We start from the raw sequence: 16,514 nt of genomic DNA, 5'->3' as shown, positions 1-16,514 counted from the left end.
CCGGCCTGATCCCGGGGTGACCCACTGCCTCAGACTCATCGCCTCATTACGGCCCTCGGGAAATAGACGACACGCATGGCACCAATGCTCTCGACCGCACTGCATTTCCAGACAACAGCACAGCAGGCCGAGCACATCACGTACGCCACTCTGCAAAGGGCAACGCATGGCCCAACAATGGCCAGGAAAAGAACAGGCCACACATAAAGAGAATTCATTGGCGCATATCAAATTTCTCGAGTTTTGCACCTTCCTTAACTGCACTTCCACTGCAGGACAACCCGTCCAGACTCACGCCTCAGTAGTTCCAAACTATGATTGCATTATCGGATACGAGCAGGAAGCAAATTACATTTTGTGTCTGCATGGAGAGCAGCAAAGGTTGCTAGATAACTGCTCTATCAACGGCAACACCGTTGGCAACGCTCACGGCCGACTAGAGCGTTCGCAGAGCCGTGTAACCAAATCAGTAATTAGAATCGAAGTTTTGACTGCGGCCGAAATCCCTTTCCACACCTCCGTTCCATTCCAATAAAGCTGACAAAACTATATAAAAATAATGTTCTAACTTCCTCCGTTGGAGCTACATTTTGTATGCACGATTTGCCGCCGACCGTCACCAAATTCGGTCATCAAAATAGTGTTTCCACATTAACAATTTAATCAACTCCGATGGATGGGGCTAACGGGCTTAAATGTAATCCAACAAAACAACGGAATTACCCTAAAAGCTTATTCATAAAATTCCTTCATAAAATATTAATGAAGGTAATGAAATCGCAATGAAAACCGGGTCATTTATTGAAATACAGCACAAAAACTTTCAATTGACGTTATAACAATGCCTGTCATAAATAGAGAACGCCCCATTCGATGCCCGGGCCACACGGAGAATCAATAAATTACGTTGGGACGGATTATCTTCGGTTTAATAATGCTTCATGGACAGAGCATTCAAAAATTAAGACTAGGATTAATGGCGACAGAAAGGCAGCTTTCCGAAAGGCAACCACGTACACGGGCAAGAAAAATATAAAACGGTGATAAATCATATCAGTATCATCAACCTGAAAAGAACCCTCCTGTCCGTGTCATTTTTGCCGTGAATGAGACAGTTTTTTCACACTATCCAACGGCCAATAAAGCATATTTCGCGTACGTTCACATTAATTTTTAGCAACCGACTTTCAGTTCTTACCGAAAGAAAACATGAACCATAAACGTCCGAAATTGAAAACTTATGATTAGCCAAGGCTATCATGCTGAAGCAATTTGCTCTCCTCTAAATCGATTTCCCCGCAGCTACAACGGGATTCCTACCGTGGCCAAACTATTTCCGTCTACTGCTCACGAGGAAAGCATGGCTTCCGAATTCTCCGGAGCCCTTGGATGATGCATTGTGCAGACTACTAATGGCAATTAGTAGTCTGCTTGCTTACAACGTGGATTAGAGCAACAAACAACAATAACCATCAACACTGGCCACCGTTCGGCAAACTTTTTGCCAGACTGACCACTTCCCGAACCGGCCGACCCTAAATGAAACCCAAAAGAACTACAAATATATTTTCTACCACCGCAAGAACATGGAACCTGTTTGTCCAAAGAAAACTTTGCTAAACGCTCCGAGCATTCGATAAACTCCCTGCCCTTGGTACGAAAATGAATTACGTGATAGTCCCCTGGCCGCATTTGAAGAGTGCCCGTTGCCGACGTCAGCCGATAGACACTCAATTGTCTTATCTTGATGGCCATTTGGGAGAAAACCATTTCCGACACACTGGCCAGCCGATGGGTGGAAGGCAAATGAATTAATTTGTTTATTCCATTATCCACCAGATCCACCAGATCCACCCGATCCTTTCCGGCACGAGACGTCGCTCGGATGGTACTCATAGAAAACTTTCGTTCGTCAGTTCGCAAGTAAATATAAAACAAAAATATCTGTTATGAAACATAAACTGCCATTTCCGATATTCTGTTCCCGGTGCTTGTGAGAACCAATATAAAACTAAACTGATTAGTGTTCAAACTTGGTTACATTCAACAAATGCCCAGAATCATTATTGAATTTTTTAATCTGCGTCTTGGGTCTAAACGACATTGATTACTGACGCTTTTCTGTTAGGTGCATGTATGAATCCATCATCCCACCGTTCACACTGGGACACGTTTGCTCATAAACCAGTGGATCTAGAACTTTGATGCACTCAATGCAGCCCCTAGCCCAACAAATCGTGATCGAGCAGAGCGAGAATCTAATTAAAATTACCACGTCGGCCAACGTGGCACCACCGATGTATGCTGCAATGTTGCAATGGACGAAGCCCGAAACCCACGAGTAATAGGATTTAATATTCGAAGCGCATGTAGCTGTAGCCAATTAGTCCATTAATTACGCCGATATATCGACGCTGTCCCCTTTTATAGGGAAACGCTAGCCAAAATTGCCGAGCTGGATTCTTCACCAGCATTGGCATTGGTCACCAGAGGGGCATCAGAAACTCGCGACCAATCGTTAACGTTCAACAAAACTGGTAAAGTTCTAGGTTCCATGAATCGAATCAACTCGATTTCGTGTATTGCGTTTTGTGCCGTGTTGAGGTTGCTGCAAAACGAAAAATATCCTAAAACTGCACAAACTTCTCAGTTGCCCACTAAAAGGCCACCACGCTCTAACATTCAGCAACTAAATACCGAAAACTAACCCAAATCGGACGCATTAGATTAAGGCCTGGCCGACCGAGCGAATTCGGCAGAGTCGAGCATTGCTGATGAGCCTTTCACGATGGCATTATTGAACCTCAACACAATCTCACTTAACAATACAAACAACATACAAATCACCAACTCTGTCCTTCGCTCTCTCTCTGTCTCTCCCTCCGTGTTCCGAAATGCAAAGTCCTGTGCGATAGAAGTTGAGCGAAGCCAGGCCGATAATGAAGTGTTGACCCAAGCCCAGTGGAGCAAACTTGGGGCCGTTTAATTGAATCAAATCAACTGGCCGTTTCGACCCCAGCAAGTCCAGAATCCAAAGACACAGCTGATTATTCGAACATCACAGGCAGACCCGTTAGCGTTTACCGAGCAACAGTGCTCTTCGACAGCCGCCAGGAACTCTACGGGCTCTGCACACCCAACAACCCGACTGCCAATACGATTATAATACAAACTAGCATACCGCTTGGGACGTTGGACATTGACCGACGGTTGCTAAAACAAACCCCGCAAACGAGAAGAAACAAGACAAGGCCTTGCTAAAGTCATTAACTGCTGAAATTGACTAGCCACCGAGGCAATCCGATCGTCCTGTTCCGATCGTGTCGACGACGGAAAAAAATAATAGGATTACACACACATATTCCCAGTTCGTTTAAAATGCAAATATTTATAAACGTTACGGTGGCTGCCCGTAAGGATTGTTCAGAGAAGCGTCTGGTACGCTGCTTAACACTTTCTTGAGAGATGGAAGTGTAGAAAAGAGTGTTCTTTTTCGATTAACGAAGTGAAAGGTCGCAACGTTTCCGTGCTTATTAGTTTGTTATCCAGTGGATAGGCCTTTTTGTGCTTTCTCAAAGCATTTTAACTAAATTTCCATTGCTAAATATTAATGAAACAGTTTTATAAAAGTAAAACCATAGCCATCGGAAAATGAACAAAACGACAGCATGTTGCCTGGAAGCCATTTTAATTCCAAAACTATTGTAATCAGCTCGAAAATGAGAAAACATTCGACGGCAACATGTTAACTAATTAGTCCAGGATGTCAAAATTTGTCTGATGCAGTTTCTCTCTCCGGTTTGTTACCACAGCTTCGCGGTATCCGATAATTACTCCTTTTCATTCACCTTCGACGATCGCAGATGCTTTCGCTAGAACATCCGGTTCTTTGTCAGTTTTGGGCGTTTGTGGTGGAAATCCGAAAGCCATTGAGGGCGGCAGCATCTTCCGACAGACAGTGTTCCACCGAAATCGTACAAAAGACCGCCCCACAAGACGGGGCACAAAGGGATGTTTTTTCTTGCCCGCGGCGACAACGACGAGCATCGTGGCCAGTCGGGCTCGGGTTTGAGCTACCGAGGAGGAGAGTTCGGGGCAAAATGAATTCGAGAAACACAAGCCGGAGACAGAATGACGGAACACATGTCACGTTTCACAACCTGCATGAAGAACTCCTTCCGGTTATTTAGGGCTTTTTCTTCCCGAGCAGCACTAGAGCACAGTTTGCCTCCGATGTTCGAATGCTTTTGTGTAACGAAGCTATAGAATGATCTTATTCCAACGGTACGTCGTCAGCATGGGTTTATTTATTATGCTCTGTAAGAGGGCAAGCCGATTTAACTAGTTCAGATACTAATTCCACAGTATTGAACAGGATTGCGAATGGTACAAAAATGGCCACATTTAAGTATACTAATTTGAGTGTCAGCTCAACTAACCCATCGCGGTCCCGGTACTTTCAAATTGCAGCAAAATGATGATGTAAGTAGCGGCCGTAGAAAGTATCTAGAATGAGCAAATCGAAGGAAATGTGTATTAATTTGGCGTTTAAAACTCACATAGAAAAGATGATATTTTGTAGTACCACCCAAATCGTACCACAGCTCCATGCTAAATTATCAACAGCCACCCTTGGCACATACATCAGTCATATTTTGCTGGTTGTTTTATGTGCCATTTTTATACGGAATAAAAACACGTCAAACTGTTCTAAACAGCTCATCCATAAAAATAATTGAAACGTTCGAATTTCCCGTACATTACTAACATGGCTTTGCTTTGTTTTTAAGCAACAACAAGCAACAAAAAACTGTGGACAAACATGGCGCTCGCGAAACCGGAAAACTTACCGAAAAAATGAGAGTCCAGTCGAACGGAAACAGGCCGCACGTTATCAACGGTGATCGATGGCCCAACTGCATCAAAAACAATCGCAACTGCCAGCAGCACGATAAGCGCCAGCATCAGGCCAGCATCAGCAGGCGAGCAAGATTCCAATCGTAGCAACCCGCGTTGGTTGCACATGTCCCGTATCCCACAAGAGAGAGAGCAAAGACAATATTTATTTGTGTTAGCGCAGAGTTTGTGGACGCATCCATCCAGAAGTGTACATCAGCGTAACGCAAACGGCAAGGCGCACACGAAAACAAACAATCGTCAGGCGGAGAATCGAAACACATCAGCAAAACTAACGCACACGGACACACGGACACGGACGCACACCACAGCAGGCTCTGGTTCGAAAAGATCAAATTGATTCGCACAGGGTTAACAATGTAATTGATGCGACTCGCAATCGGTGTCAAGATTGGATGAACCGGAAAGCGTGTCCTTACTCGTCCGTTTCACATCCTCGGTTCGGTCGCCCGGTCAACTGCCCTTTTTAGGACCACAGGCTGCGGTGCAGTGCCCCCTGGTGTGTGCAGGTTCCAACAATGGCGTGCATGATCAAGTGTCGCTGTGTGAGGCGCGCGACAGCAACAAATCGCGGGACAAATGTTTCGTCAAAAGCGCACGGAGTGGAAAACATAAAAAGCGCCGCCGATCCTTGGCGCGTGTACGTCATGCTGAGCACAAAATAGAATTTTATACCACACCACCGAACGGGCGGCCAGGGGTCGGGAACACACGCGCGCGCGCTAAAGGGCTTCTCGTTACGGGGCTTTCTGCTTTAACGAACCAAACTGAAGCAAATCTAACTAACGAATTTAAAACATACAAACAAGCCGACGGCGGGTCGGTGGACGAAAAAGAGGGGAGCGATTGGAAAGGACACCGCATGAAAGGAGCACAGTGTCTACACGGCCCACCGCCTCCATCGCAAGTGCATGTGCATCCAGTGCAAGGGCCGCCGCCACCCTGTCCCGCAAAGTGGTGCATTGCGTGGACGTGGAAAATTTATCGGTTACATTAAGCGGCATGCCAAACAACGAGACCCGCACGGCAACGACCCCGATACCATCTCGATTATTTCTGCGTTATTTGTCGAATTGATGGCCCTGTCGATCAGCATCGCCGTCAGTTTGCCCTGTGGAAGAGTCAGAACAGGCCCTGTATGAGGGTGGTGCTTTTTTTTGCGTCCCGGGGGCATCGGATTTTTTCTTCCACTCTAAATAAATCCACCCGCAGGCATTTCAACCCTTTTTTTCGCTGGTTGTCGATTTCATTACCTGCTGCTTTAGGGCGTTCCCCAGAAAGGCAACGATCAGTATGTTGTAGGCAAACATCGCGTAAGACATTAAGGGTCCCGCGTAGAATACGCTCTCGAATGGCAGCACGGAGCGCACAACGAGCGTGATGGCGAATGTGTAAAACAGTAGAAACATAAATGATCCGGCAATGCTGACCATGATCTGGAACAGAAAACGCATCGAAAGACACTGGCAGAGGCTGGCACTGACACCCCCAGTACCTGTATGCCGTAGTAGAAGCTTCCGTTGTCGGCCAGATCGCAGATTTGGTCAAAGGTCTGCATGATTTGTCGCAGCACCTGCATTTGCGCCGAGCCGTGCACTGCAAGTGTCGGAGTTTCGATGCCACTCACATCCAGCGAGAACTGCTTCCGGAAGGCCTCATTCAGGCGCATGTTTCGCAACCATACCACCGTCAGACAGGTTATGCTGACGATGTGGAACGTGGTGAGGCTAAAGTAGGAGTAGCCGAAGTTGAGCAGCAACATGCCGGTCATGTTGCCACGGTACAGCACGGCGATCAGCAGCCAGCAGGAGGCCGTGGCGAAGACGTAATACGCGAGAAACGCCACAAAGCTGTGGTTAAAGTTTGTCCGCTGGCCAAGCTCCTCGAGCGTCTTGTCGATTGCGTGAGCTGCATTGTAGAACTTCCAGATCTCGTGGCGATTGATAAAGCAACTGATGAGCCCGTAGATGGTCGAGGCGTAACAGGTGATGTTTACCAGCTTCAGTCCAATGAGCATGATGGACGAATTCGCAGGCCGCTGAGTGGTGAACGTCCCGTAAAGCATCATGGACACAGCCAGCGCCAGGTTCCCCACAAACAGCCCAACATCCAGCGGCGTCGTCATGGTAGTTCCATTTCGGACCCAAGCCCGGGGCGTGATGCAGCCCATGCCACTCAGCTTCAGCACCAGATAGTGCAGCGGGACGCAATCAAACACGTCCCGTTTCGGAAATCGCAGCAGCGAACCGAACAGCTCACGATTACCACTTTTCGCTTTCATGTTTCCCATTTTCCCCCACGGATACGCGTGAGACCCAGCGCCCAAACACATCCACTGTCAGCTCAAGACTAATGCGCGATTAATGTCCGAGGCTAATCAGCCTCAGGATGTGCCCGGAACCTAATTTACCGACCGCCGAAACAGCGCCACAACCGTCACATATCGGGATGCCTATCTTTGTGAGGGTCGCAGGACAAAGTGGTCTGAAATTTTAATCAGTCTCATTTGTCCTTTCCAAGTGTCGGCCGTAACTACATTCAATTGCCCCGTAGTGCAGCATTTGGTACATCTTCCTCGATGCTAACAGAGAACTATTTTTGTAAACATTCACCTTATATTTTTATTTTAATATGTTGTAAACAAACATATTTATCGGATTTTCCTAAAGCCCGAAAGCTTTCTATGTTTTGAAAGCTCAAGCTTCGTGTAAAGCTATCTCTTTCTCCCGCGCACCAATTCGTGCTTGCTATCTCGCATTTACTATTGCGTTCAACTTGCGCGCTCCGTTTCTTCATGGTACGAAATATTTCGTGCAATGAGGAAACTTTCGGTTCGAAGTTTGAAATGTTTCACAAACCTTTCCGTTGCTCCGGGACGCAGTTTGTTCTGCCTAATTCTGTTGGTTTTTTTTCTAATAGTAAGGTAAAAAATCTTTGGAACGTTCAATTATCTCATCTCTCAGTACGATCGGAGAGCAAATGGCAGACAAAATGCCTCCGCGACACGAGTGTTCGGTCTAATTCAAAACAGGTGTGCGCGTGGGATGGTCATTTGTGTATCCGAATCGCGACGTTTGAGAAGGAGCGTGGAGTAACTCCGTTGAAAATATCGAAACTATCGAAAGGACTATAAAAACTCTCTCACAAACGCCTCCCCTCCGCTCGTACAAGTTCATAACTACTCTTAGGAAGCGTTTTAAAGTAAAACCAACCTTCTTCGATTATTGGTAAATCTCCACCCGACCGTGCAGTGTTTATGTTTGGCCTTAGGAAACACAAGCGGGTTGGCGGGGATGAGGCCAAAAACAGAAAATCGAAGTGCAAAACTGGTCATCGAACGCCGTGGCCGTGTGGGCAACAGAGTGTGTTGCGCAGCGCAACTTACGCGCGCTCTTCGCATCAGCTGGCGCAAGCGCAATCGGCCGATTTCACAGCGCGCGCGGTTCCATTGATTTACGTCTCATTAATGCTTAACGGCCAATCGATGAGCTGCTCGCTGGAACCGGCCCGGCGCAGAAACAGAGACAAACGGCGAGAGAGACGGCCCAAGAGAGCGCCATTTTTCATGAATGAAACGACAGCCGTGAACGGGGTGAAGCAGCGCGTGGTCGCGTGGTCGTCGGACTTTTCCTTCCGACTGGGGCTCCGGTTTGCATAAATGCGGCTTCATTCATACACACGTTGGCGGCCGTCGCGCGCTCGGGCTGTTCATATTTCATTCATCGAAAAAATGTTTACAGAACGATCGGAACCGGCGGCGGGCGGCGGCCGGCGGCCGTGGCGCGGCGGTGGCACTGACAACATATTAACGTTTTAATGCTTATGCCAAACATGATCTCCATTCCGCGCGGGCTTTGCGCTCGTCAGCCTGGAACATTCTGCACTGTCTGCGTCGTAGAAACCCTTTTGTGGCATTTTAATTCTCGCCCCGATGCTGACCCATTTGCGAAGGCCACTTGGCAACGCAACACCTTTTCCGTCGACACCAACACCCCCGACTGACGTGGGCGCGTAGGCAAGTGACAATCTTGTCTGCTTCGAGCGTCCGCTGGGAAAGTAAACAGAGACTTCAGCGAACCACTTTTTACGCCCCGGAACCGTTTTACGACTCCGAAACCTGCGGCCACGACGTGGGAAGGGGCGCGAGACGGGGCAGGAAGTGCCCTGGCCACGGGGATCTGCTTGTGGCCGGCCGGCAAACTCTAGCACGCGCTGGCGTTCGTCGATCGTTCGATTCGGATTTTTTCTTTGCCCATTTCCGTCGCCCATCGTCGGTCCGTTTGTTTGTTTACGCTTCATCATTTCCGCCGAGCTGACGGCCCCGCGATTGAACCCTTTCAGCGTTAGAACAGCCCTCCAGGGCGAGAACAGGTTTATGGGTAGCGTTTTCTCGGTGCGACACCTTCGTGAAGAGGTGACCTTCGCCGGTTGGTCAAAATACGAAACTTCGGGAATCGGGATTTGCGGGTTGAGGTCGACAAGCTAATGCGCTCACAATAATTACCGTTTTCGGGGCATCATTGCGGTGCATAATTTAATTGACTCCATTTCATTGAGTTATTCTTCTCCGCCTACAAACTGCCGAACATTTTTCTGTAACGGTGTGTTTTTGCGGGCGAAGTCGTTGGCCCCTACGAACTATGGGAAATTCGAATTGCATAGGCGGACATATTCGGAATCTGTGGAGTTTTTTCAACGTTTTGGTTTTCTTTGCAGGTGTTTTGATTAAATTCAACATTTTATGTGCACTACACTGCTGTAATTGTATTATATTATTACTAAATATTAATCTTCGTATTAAATGATGATGATTTATCGTTGCGCGTAATCATTATTCAAATTCGCACAAACTTGAACTAAATTAAGTGTATATTTTTTATTTAAATGAGCCATCGATGGAGAAAATAATGAAATCAAATACCATGAAAAACAACGTTCCCAAAACCGTGCATAATTTTTTCGTATCGCAAACTATCTTGTTTTCATATTAGCAACCTGCCAAATAAAAAAAACACTCATTTTATGTGATTATTTATTCAAATAAAAAAAAAATTTGATTTTAATATAAAATTAGTTTTACTGTTTTATTTAAATTAAATTTTGTATATTTTCAATTTCGTTTTATTCAGTTATTTTTTAATTCAAAGTCAGATTCACTCACCAACACCAACACCAAAGTCAGGTTCGAAAGTCAGGTTGGAAAATGAGAGTTCGGTTCAGTTTCGGTTTTGTTCGTTTCAGTTCGGTTTTGTTCGTTCGTTGTTCAAGTTGAGGAAAATCAATCGCAAATTTTCCGCCTTATCGTTTCCAACCGGGCAGTTTTCCTTCCGGTTATTTCGGACCGCAAGTGAACGATGGAACAGATCACAGCTGCGAGCGTATAAAATGTGAAAAATACGGATCGGATCAAAGTGCATCGTGTTCGCGGCGAAAATATCTGAAGTGCTTCTGTTGTCGAGTGGCTTCTTCGAGGTGTGTGCGTTGTTTGGGAACTTAAGTGCCAAAGCAAAGGTCGATCTAAATATTTTATTTTCTAAACACGAAACAGGCACCGTAAAACATCCAACGAAACTCTCGGAGTTAGTGAAAAGTAGTGTATGAAGTTTGCGATTCTCGATCGAGCCCATGGTGATCGTTCAAAATAGTTCCCTAGTTATCGGACACTGCCACTAAAGTGGCTGAAGCTGGTAAGTTGTGTCGTTAATACGCGATTAGGCCCCCGGGTGAATGGTTTAAAATGCTCTCTTTGGTCCTCCCCTTCGAGAAGATCTCGTTCTCGCATTTTGGTAGGGGTTTTCGGATTCAGGTGAACCGACAGAAACTGCAAACAAGTTCCATAATGTCCCCGGGTAATGGTTTGCCTGGCAGCCCAACAATGGATGCGTTTCACATCATTGTACCGAAGCCGCAGAATCAAGATCAACAAAAGGGAGGAAATTAAAGATCGGTCATTGCAAACACAATCGGTCCATATTTTGCTGCGGCCTGGTGGTGGCCACATACACTCGTTTGTGCCAGCGAATATGTTTATGAGGCATATAAACCCATCCCCTGCCGAGCCACTTACCCCACACCCCGGCCAGTTCTTGATTGGCGCGCCATAATAGAGCTCCCCATTGATGGCCGTCAAAATCCGAGTTTTGTTTGACTATTTCGCTGCAGCAACCGATCGATCGGATGGTGGTTTACGCAACGGCGCAAACGGCGACGGGAGGTGGCCTCGGTCCCGTCAAGGTGCCAACCGGCGAGTTCTCTGAACTCTAGAACCAACACCTCTCGGAAGATGGTTAACGAAAAAGCGGATCATTGGATCTGGCCAGCTACCACCGCCGCGCATGAAACTGATCCTCACTTTTCTCCTCCACGCTACGTGCTGCTTCTTCGCGCCGTGCCTTCTCCTTCAGTTCCATTATTTTTCTCGGCCGTTCTTGGCCAGCACATTCCCTCCCGTTCCCATTTGTCGCCTGCGCCAAGAGCGCCAAGATGAACGCGCGTTCTTCGCTCGTGCTACATTATTTCATTCGGGCGAACCCAAATTCGGTGCCAAGGGTTAGAGGCTGGTAAGGGGGCAGGTGCCAGAGGTGCAGCCAGGTAAAGAAATGGCAGACGCCAGTCGACATCGACGGTCACAGAAAGAGGTAACTTCCTGCAGAGCGCGCCGACGAGAGGCGACCGTTTGGGCGCCAGCAAACTGTTTACACAATACCTTACCACCTCCTTGTGTCGTAAAGGAGTCGGAACCGGGAGGAATTCAAGGAACGAAACTGAAAGCCAAAGATCGTTGCTGATCGGCGCGGATCGACGGCGAACAGACATAAGCCCTGCGGCCACAGCATCAGCAGGCAACATCGGCCAGAGCATCGCCAGGTACAAACGCCACACCTCGCCCGTCACGCCCGACGCCTTCCCGAGCCATGGGCCGGAGGGCGGAATGAGATTTCGATGCACCGATGCGAACCTTTTGTGTTTTGTGCCTTTTTTGTTTTCGTTTTTTACGCTTCAGAATTCAGAGGACGGCCAGAGAAATTTAAGGACCACCTTCTCGTCGCGCCTCTCTGCTCTTCGTTTCAAGTGCACCATTGTTTCTTGCCTTGCCGTCCTGCACAGCGATGGTCCTTGCAAATGTGTCCGTGCTGATTACGGCGCTGATTAGCAAATTATATACTGTGCTGCTGTAGAATTTATTTCCAAACTGGACAATCACGATAAGTTTGAAAGGAACTTGAAACTCGCCACAGAAAATATCACGCCACAAGAGCTTGAGTGCCATTTTAGTTAACTTCTTTTACTGATACGAATTTGTTTGAGCATTTGCCATCCTTGGGTAAAGTTACCTAAATATCTCCCCGGAATCGTATCTTAAACCCGGTCGGTGAAGCTCAGCCCATTTTCCAAAAACTATAATCTGAACCGTGGCTGAAATGTATACCTCCGTGTTGCCCTCTTGTTTATGCATGTAACTTTTATATCCGTCTCATCAATTTCTCATTTAATGGGAACTTCCAATGACGCCTTTTATCCGGCGCGACTTGCTCCTCGGGCGACGGGCGGAGCCTTTGAACGGCAAAAAATAAACATGGCGCCTGCCTTTCGGGTCTGACCTACAACAGGCCGGACTACGGGCTACTCGCCCCAGCCCGTGCGCTAAACGGAAACAAATTTTATCACTCACCGAAGTCAAAGCGATCCGTGTCGTTTATTTATTTTGGTTTTCGATGTTTCCGTGGGTCGGTTTCGGTGGGGGGCCTGTGCCTGCGCCATATCTAGGCAAAAAGGAGAGAAAAAGGCGATAATCAACGAAAAATGTGTTCATCTCCTTTGTCAGTCTCGCCACCGGGATCGCGTTCTACAAACGATCTCTCATGATCGCCAGGCGGGCGGATCGGCCTGCGGATTTTTCACTGCGCCAAGCCAAACTTCCTCTCAACGGCGCAACACGCGCGATCGTCCAAAAAAGTGTGTGTCCTTTGATTTCGAACCGCCAAACCTCACCCGGCCAAACTGTGCAAGTATTTATGCAAATCGATTATGGCCATGAATTTACATTTAAGAAACCCATTAATTAAAAAAACAGCCAACACCGGTTCCGTCCAGCGGCGACTTCCTCCGAGCGACGGTAACCTTATCCCGCCGTTCCGATGGTTCGCGAGGATCGTTTGAAAACAAACGGCTACCAGCGCGAGCAAAAAAAAACCGCCAAAATCCATTCAAAGGTTCCTTTTCCGACGGTCCGAAATCGAACCAGGCCAAACAATCGTGGCGCAGCGGAAGCCAGACTCCTCGACCTCACGGAGCGTGAGAAAGGCACACCCTCGGGTGGCGGACAAGAAGTCACCGATAAAACGCATCCCACCGTGACCGGGGCGAACTGCGCTTCCATTGCTTATTATTTATGCGGCCGCTGGAGGTGTGGCCGCGGCTTATCTGAAATGTGGTGCACGTTCCCGTCAATTAATTGTATCACTATTTACGAGCCAAGATTAATGCCGAGCCAACACCTAAAACGGGCCAATTAAACTCGAGCAAAAGGAAGGAGCCAGAAAGCCGGGACGATTTCGCCACAGCTTTCCGGCATTTGCCAGCCCAGAGGTCACTAATTAGCTCGGACTTTGCATGCACTCGCCGCACGCGCTCCTCGACAGCATCCGTCCATTTATTTTTCCCTCACTTCTTTATCACTTGCCATCGGGGTGTGATCTGCGAGTCGGAGAAGAAGAACCGAGAGTGTCACCTCCGCTGGAAAGTTCCGTCTACGGAGCGGACAAATTTATTAGCGTCTTTTTCGTGCATCGTTCCGCTAATTTGGCAATCTACTGTGGCCCCCCCCCTCGGCCGCCGTGGCCGCTACCGTCGCCATATAAGGGCAGCCACTAAACTCCCCAAAAGGGAAGTGGTCCTTTCGAGCGGATCCCCGCTCACCGGCCAGCGTTTTGTGTTGTCATTCGGAACGATCGCCACCGGATCGTCCCCCGCGCCGACTGCGTTGTCAAAAGACGGCCCGTGGCCCGTTAAGCATCGCATGTTACGATCACACACGGCGATCGGGTCTGGCATCACTTGAAATGCTGGCCGCCCCACACACTTGAGCCGGTCGCAGCCACCGGAGCATATCGGGCGCGTGTCGCTCTCTCTCTCTGGGAAGTCACTGGGCCTGAAGTGCACGTCAAACAGCCCCGTGAAGGGTGCGAAGTGGTGCGTAGGAAGTGATGACCACCATCGGAAAACAAACACGTCGCGTATCGCGTGTGGTCAAATTAAAGAATCCGCTGCCGTTCCCATTTACTTGGAGACTTATTTATTTTTCCAGACCACCGGATTTGGGCGTGAGGTATTTTGAAGATTATTTAATTTATCCAACTCCGGCCGCTGCTAAATTATGACTAACTTGTGGACTCAAAGTCCTCTGCGTCATAGCCGTCGACGGCTCCAGAATGGTCAGCCCTGGGGTCGAGCTGATCGATCGATACGCGCACGGCCCGGCGCATATGGTGTCCTTGTTTCGACCGATTGTAATTGCACGCCCTTCGAATTCAGACACATGGCGCCACGTACAATGGCTAGTTCAACCCGCTGGCCACCGTCGGATGGCGACGACAAGATAGAAGCAGAAAAATCAGAGTCACTCCACCCTAAGTCGTGGCTAGCCAATGAGTCGGCCCGGGCAGCCCGATCCTTACCGGGGTCAAAAGCAAAAGGAGCCCCCGGTGGCTGCTGGCCGCTAGTGAGTTGCTAGTGACATAAATCATTGCTAATTAGCACTACATCTCACATCGTGACAACACTCGTGGCCGACCGAAGGTGTGATAATAAGCACACGGCCGCATTCGCCATCATTTGTCCGCATGTCCGCCACTCCCCGGGAAGGAGCACCGTTTGTGCGATTATCCCCGGGGTTCTCTATCAAACCCCTCTCCGGTCTGGTTGGTTCTTGTAACGGCATAAAAACTCGATATTCTGCTTAATGTTGTTGACTCATAGGCTCGTTTCGAATTATTTCCAATTAGTCCCAAACAGGGGACCGACAACGAAGTTATCTGATAACGAGGTTTGGCCAAATTGAAGTAGATTTAAGTGTAGATAGACTCAATGCGTGCCCCAATATCGCAACGCGATAGCTCGAAATGAACCTCCCTAATCTGTAAAGTGAATTCATTTGCCAAACTTAACTCACGGAGCTGATCTCTTTTATTTAAACTGATGATTAGCGTATCTTACTCTTCATCCGTGCCGAAAGCACGATCGTTTCTGGTTGAAACCCGTTCATTTTCATGGCTTCTCGAACCGCTCGCGACGCCCAAGAAGCTTATCGGGCATGGCGTCAAAAACTAGAATGTATCCGCAGAACGTGCGCAGCATCCCCCCGCCGGACCACTTTGGCTGTTCTAATTATTAAAAGTAATGGCCCATTCCCGACCCATAAAACGTCACTGATGGTCGGCGGTTGTAAAAAGTATAATTTAAACGAATGAACGAACGACCAAACAAATGATTTGCTGACGGACGGAGTGGGTCGCCATCGGAAACCGGCGAAGCGGATTGTCTGCCGCAAAGCCTCCAATAAGCACTTCATAAAACGGCGACAAAAATGCGGCGCTCCGCCTCGCAGCTCGCGCTCGAAAACGATAAAAACTCGGCGCACCCGAAACGCGGTCCCATAATTCCGGAATCAGCCCGCCGCGCGCCGTGCTCCTTGATCGACCGGGCCCATCCATAATAAGGCGCACGATTTACGACCGAAACAAAACGACCGACCGACATTGTGGATGACACTTTAATTAACAGGTGATAAGAGGAATGCTAATGTCGATCGGTCGCTGTTTGCCCGGGAACCTGGGCCGCTGGGCCGCCGGGATCGGTATTGATTTATTCATTATTATTTTATGCGAATTTTATGTTTTCCACCAAAACCCCGCCGCCCGGAAGCTACGCGGCGGCGGGACGGCAGCTTTCGCGAACGGTCGGCGCCGACGGAACTCAGGCCGAGGCCAGCGAAACGACTTGATCCCAAAATTTGTGGCCCGTTCGATAACGAATGCGTTCCGGGTCGTCCGCAACGGCCCCCAAAGGTTTACGGGGAGCCGCGGGTTTTGATGAATGAAGTGATGAACGAAGCAATTATCCGGCTCCATGAGCCATAAAGGCCCCGTTCGCTCGTACCGATCTCGCAAACGATCGGTCTAAGCTGATCGGCCGATATTATTACAGATGTTGGCCAAGAGAATGATCGCGAAGCGCAGTTTGGGACGCCCGCAGAGTGTGGCCGCCTACGAGTGGCACGCACACGTCACGGACTTTAATCGGTTGCAGATTACGAACGCCCGTCGGCCTGCTCACCGTTTTATCGCGTCCTGCGGATCGCGGTTTGTTTTACGGCCGAACCGGATTTCTTTGAACCCCTTTTCGGCACAGCACGGTGCTTCTCCGACGGCGTAACAGAGCTATCAATACGTAAGCCTCGCACAAGGCTAAACCCATATATCATCAATTTGGTCGTGGGCCGCACGATGTGCTCCTTTTGTGGCCTAGTGCGCCGTGAAGTTTTGCATTCCGCGTTGGCTTCTCGTTTTTTGGGGCGTTCCGAAATTTGCCAGAAACGG

At 48.5% G+C, this 16,514-nt stretch overlaps 1 protein-coding gene across 1 annotated transcript; it reads right to left on the bottom strand.

Annotated features, from left to right (window-relative positions):
- Positions 1-4,434: 4,434 nt before the first annotated feature.
- LOC131211438 (uncharacterized) lies at positions 4,435-7,198 on the bottom strand. Its single transcript, XM_058204897.1, has 5 exons — positions 6,413-7,198; positions 6,171-6,353; positions 5,960-6,028; positions 4,851-4,937; positions 4,435-4,506 (listed from the first exon to the last, which is right to left on the bottom strand). Exons 1-5 carry the CDS (start codon positions 7,196-7,198, stop codon positions 4,435-4,437), a joined length of 1,197 nt encoding a protein of 398 aa, XP_058060880.1.
- Between the last annotated feature and the right edge of the window lie 9,316 nt (positions 7,199-16,514).

Source organism: Anopheles bellator, chromosome 2 (assembly GCF_943735745.2).
Source record: "Anopheles bellator chromosome 2, idAnoBellAS_SP24_06.2, whole genome shotgun sequence".
Taxonomy (NCBI): Eukaryota; Metazoa; Arthropoda; class Insecta; order Diptera; family Culicidae; genus Anopheles; species Anopheles bellator.
This window is presented reverse-complemented; position numbering and strand designations above follow the sequence as displayed.

What these genes read in the sequence shown, in the direction of transcription:
- LOC131211438 (XM_058204897.1), bottom strand. Translation starts at nt 7,198, where the DNA reads ATGAAAGCGAAAAGTGGTAATCGTGAGCTGTTCGGTTCGCTGCTGCGA. An exon ending in GCTTCTACTACGGCATACAG is followed by an intron (nt 6,354 to 6,412) that starts GTACTGGGGGTG and finishes TTTCTGTTCCAG; the next exon opens with ATCATGGTCAGCATTGCCGG. An exon ending in GGAACGCCCTAAAGCAGCAG is followed by an intron (nt 6,029 to 6,170) that starts GTAATGAAATCG and finishes ACTCTTCCACAG; the next exon opens with GGCAAACTGACGGCGATGCT.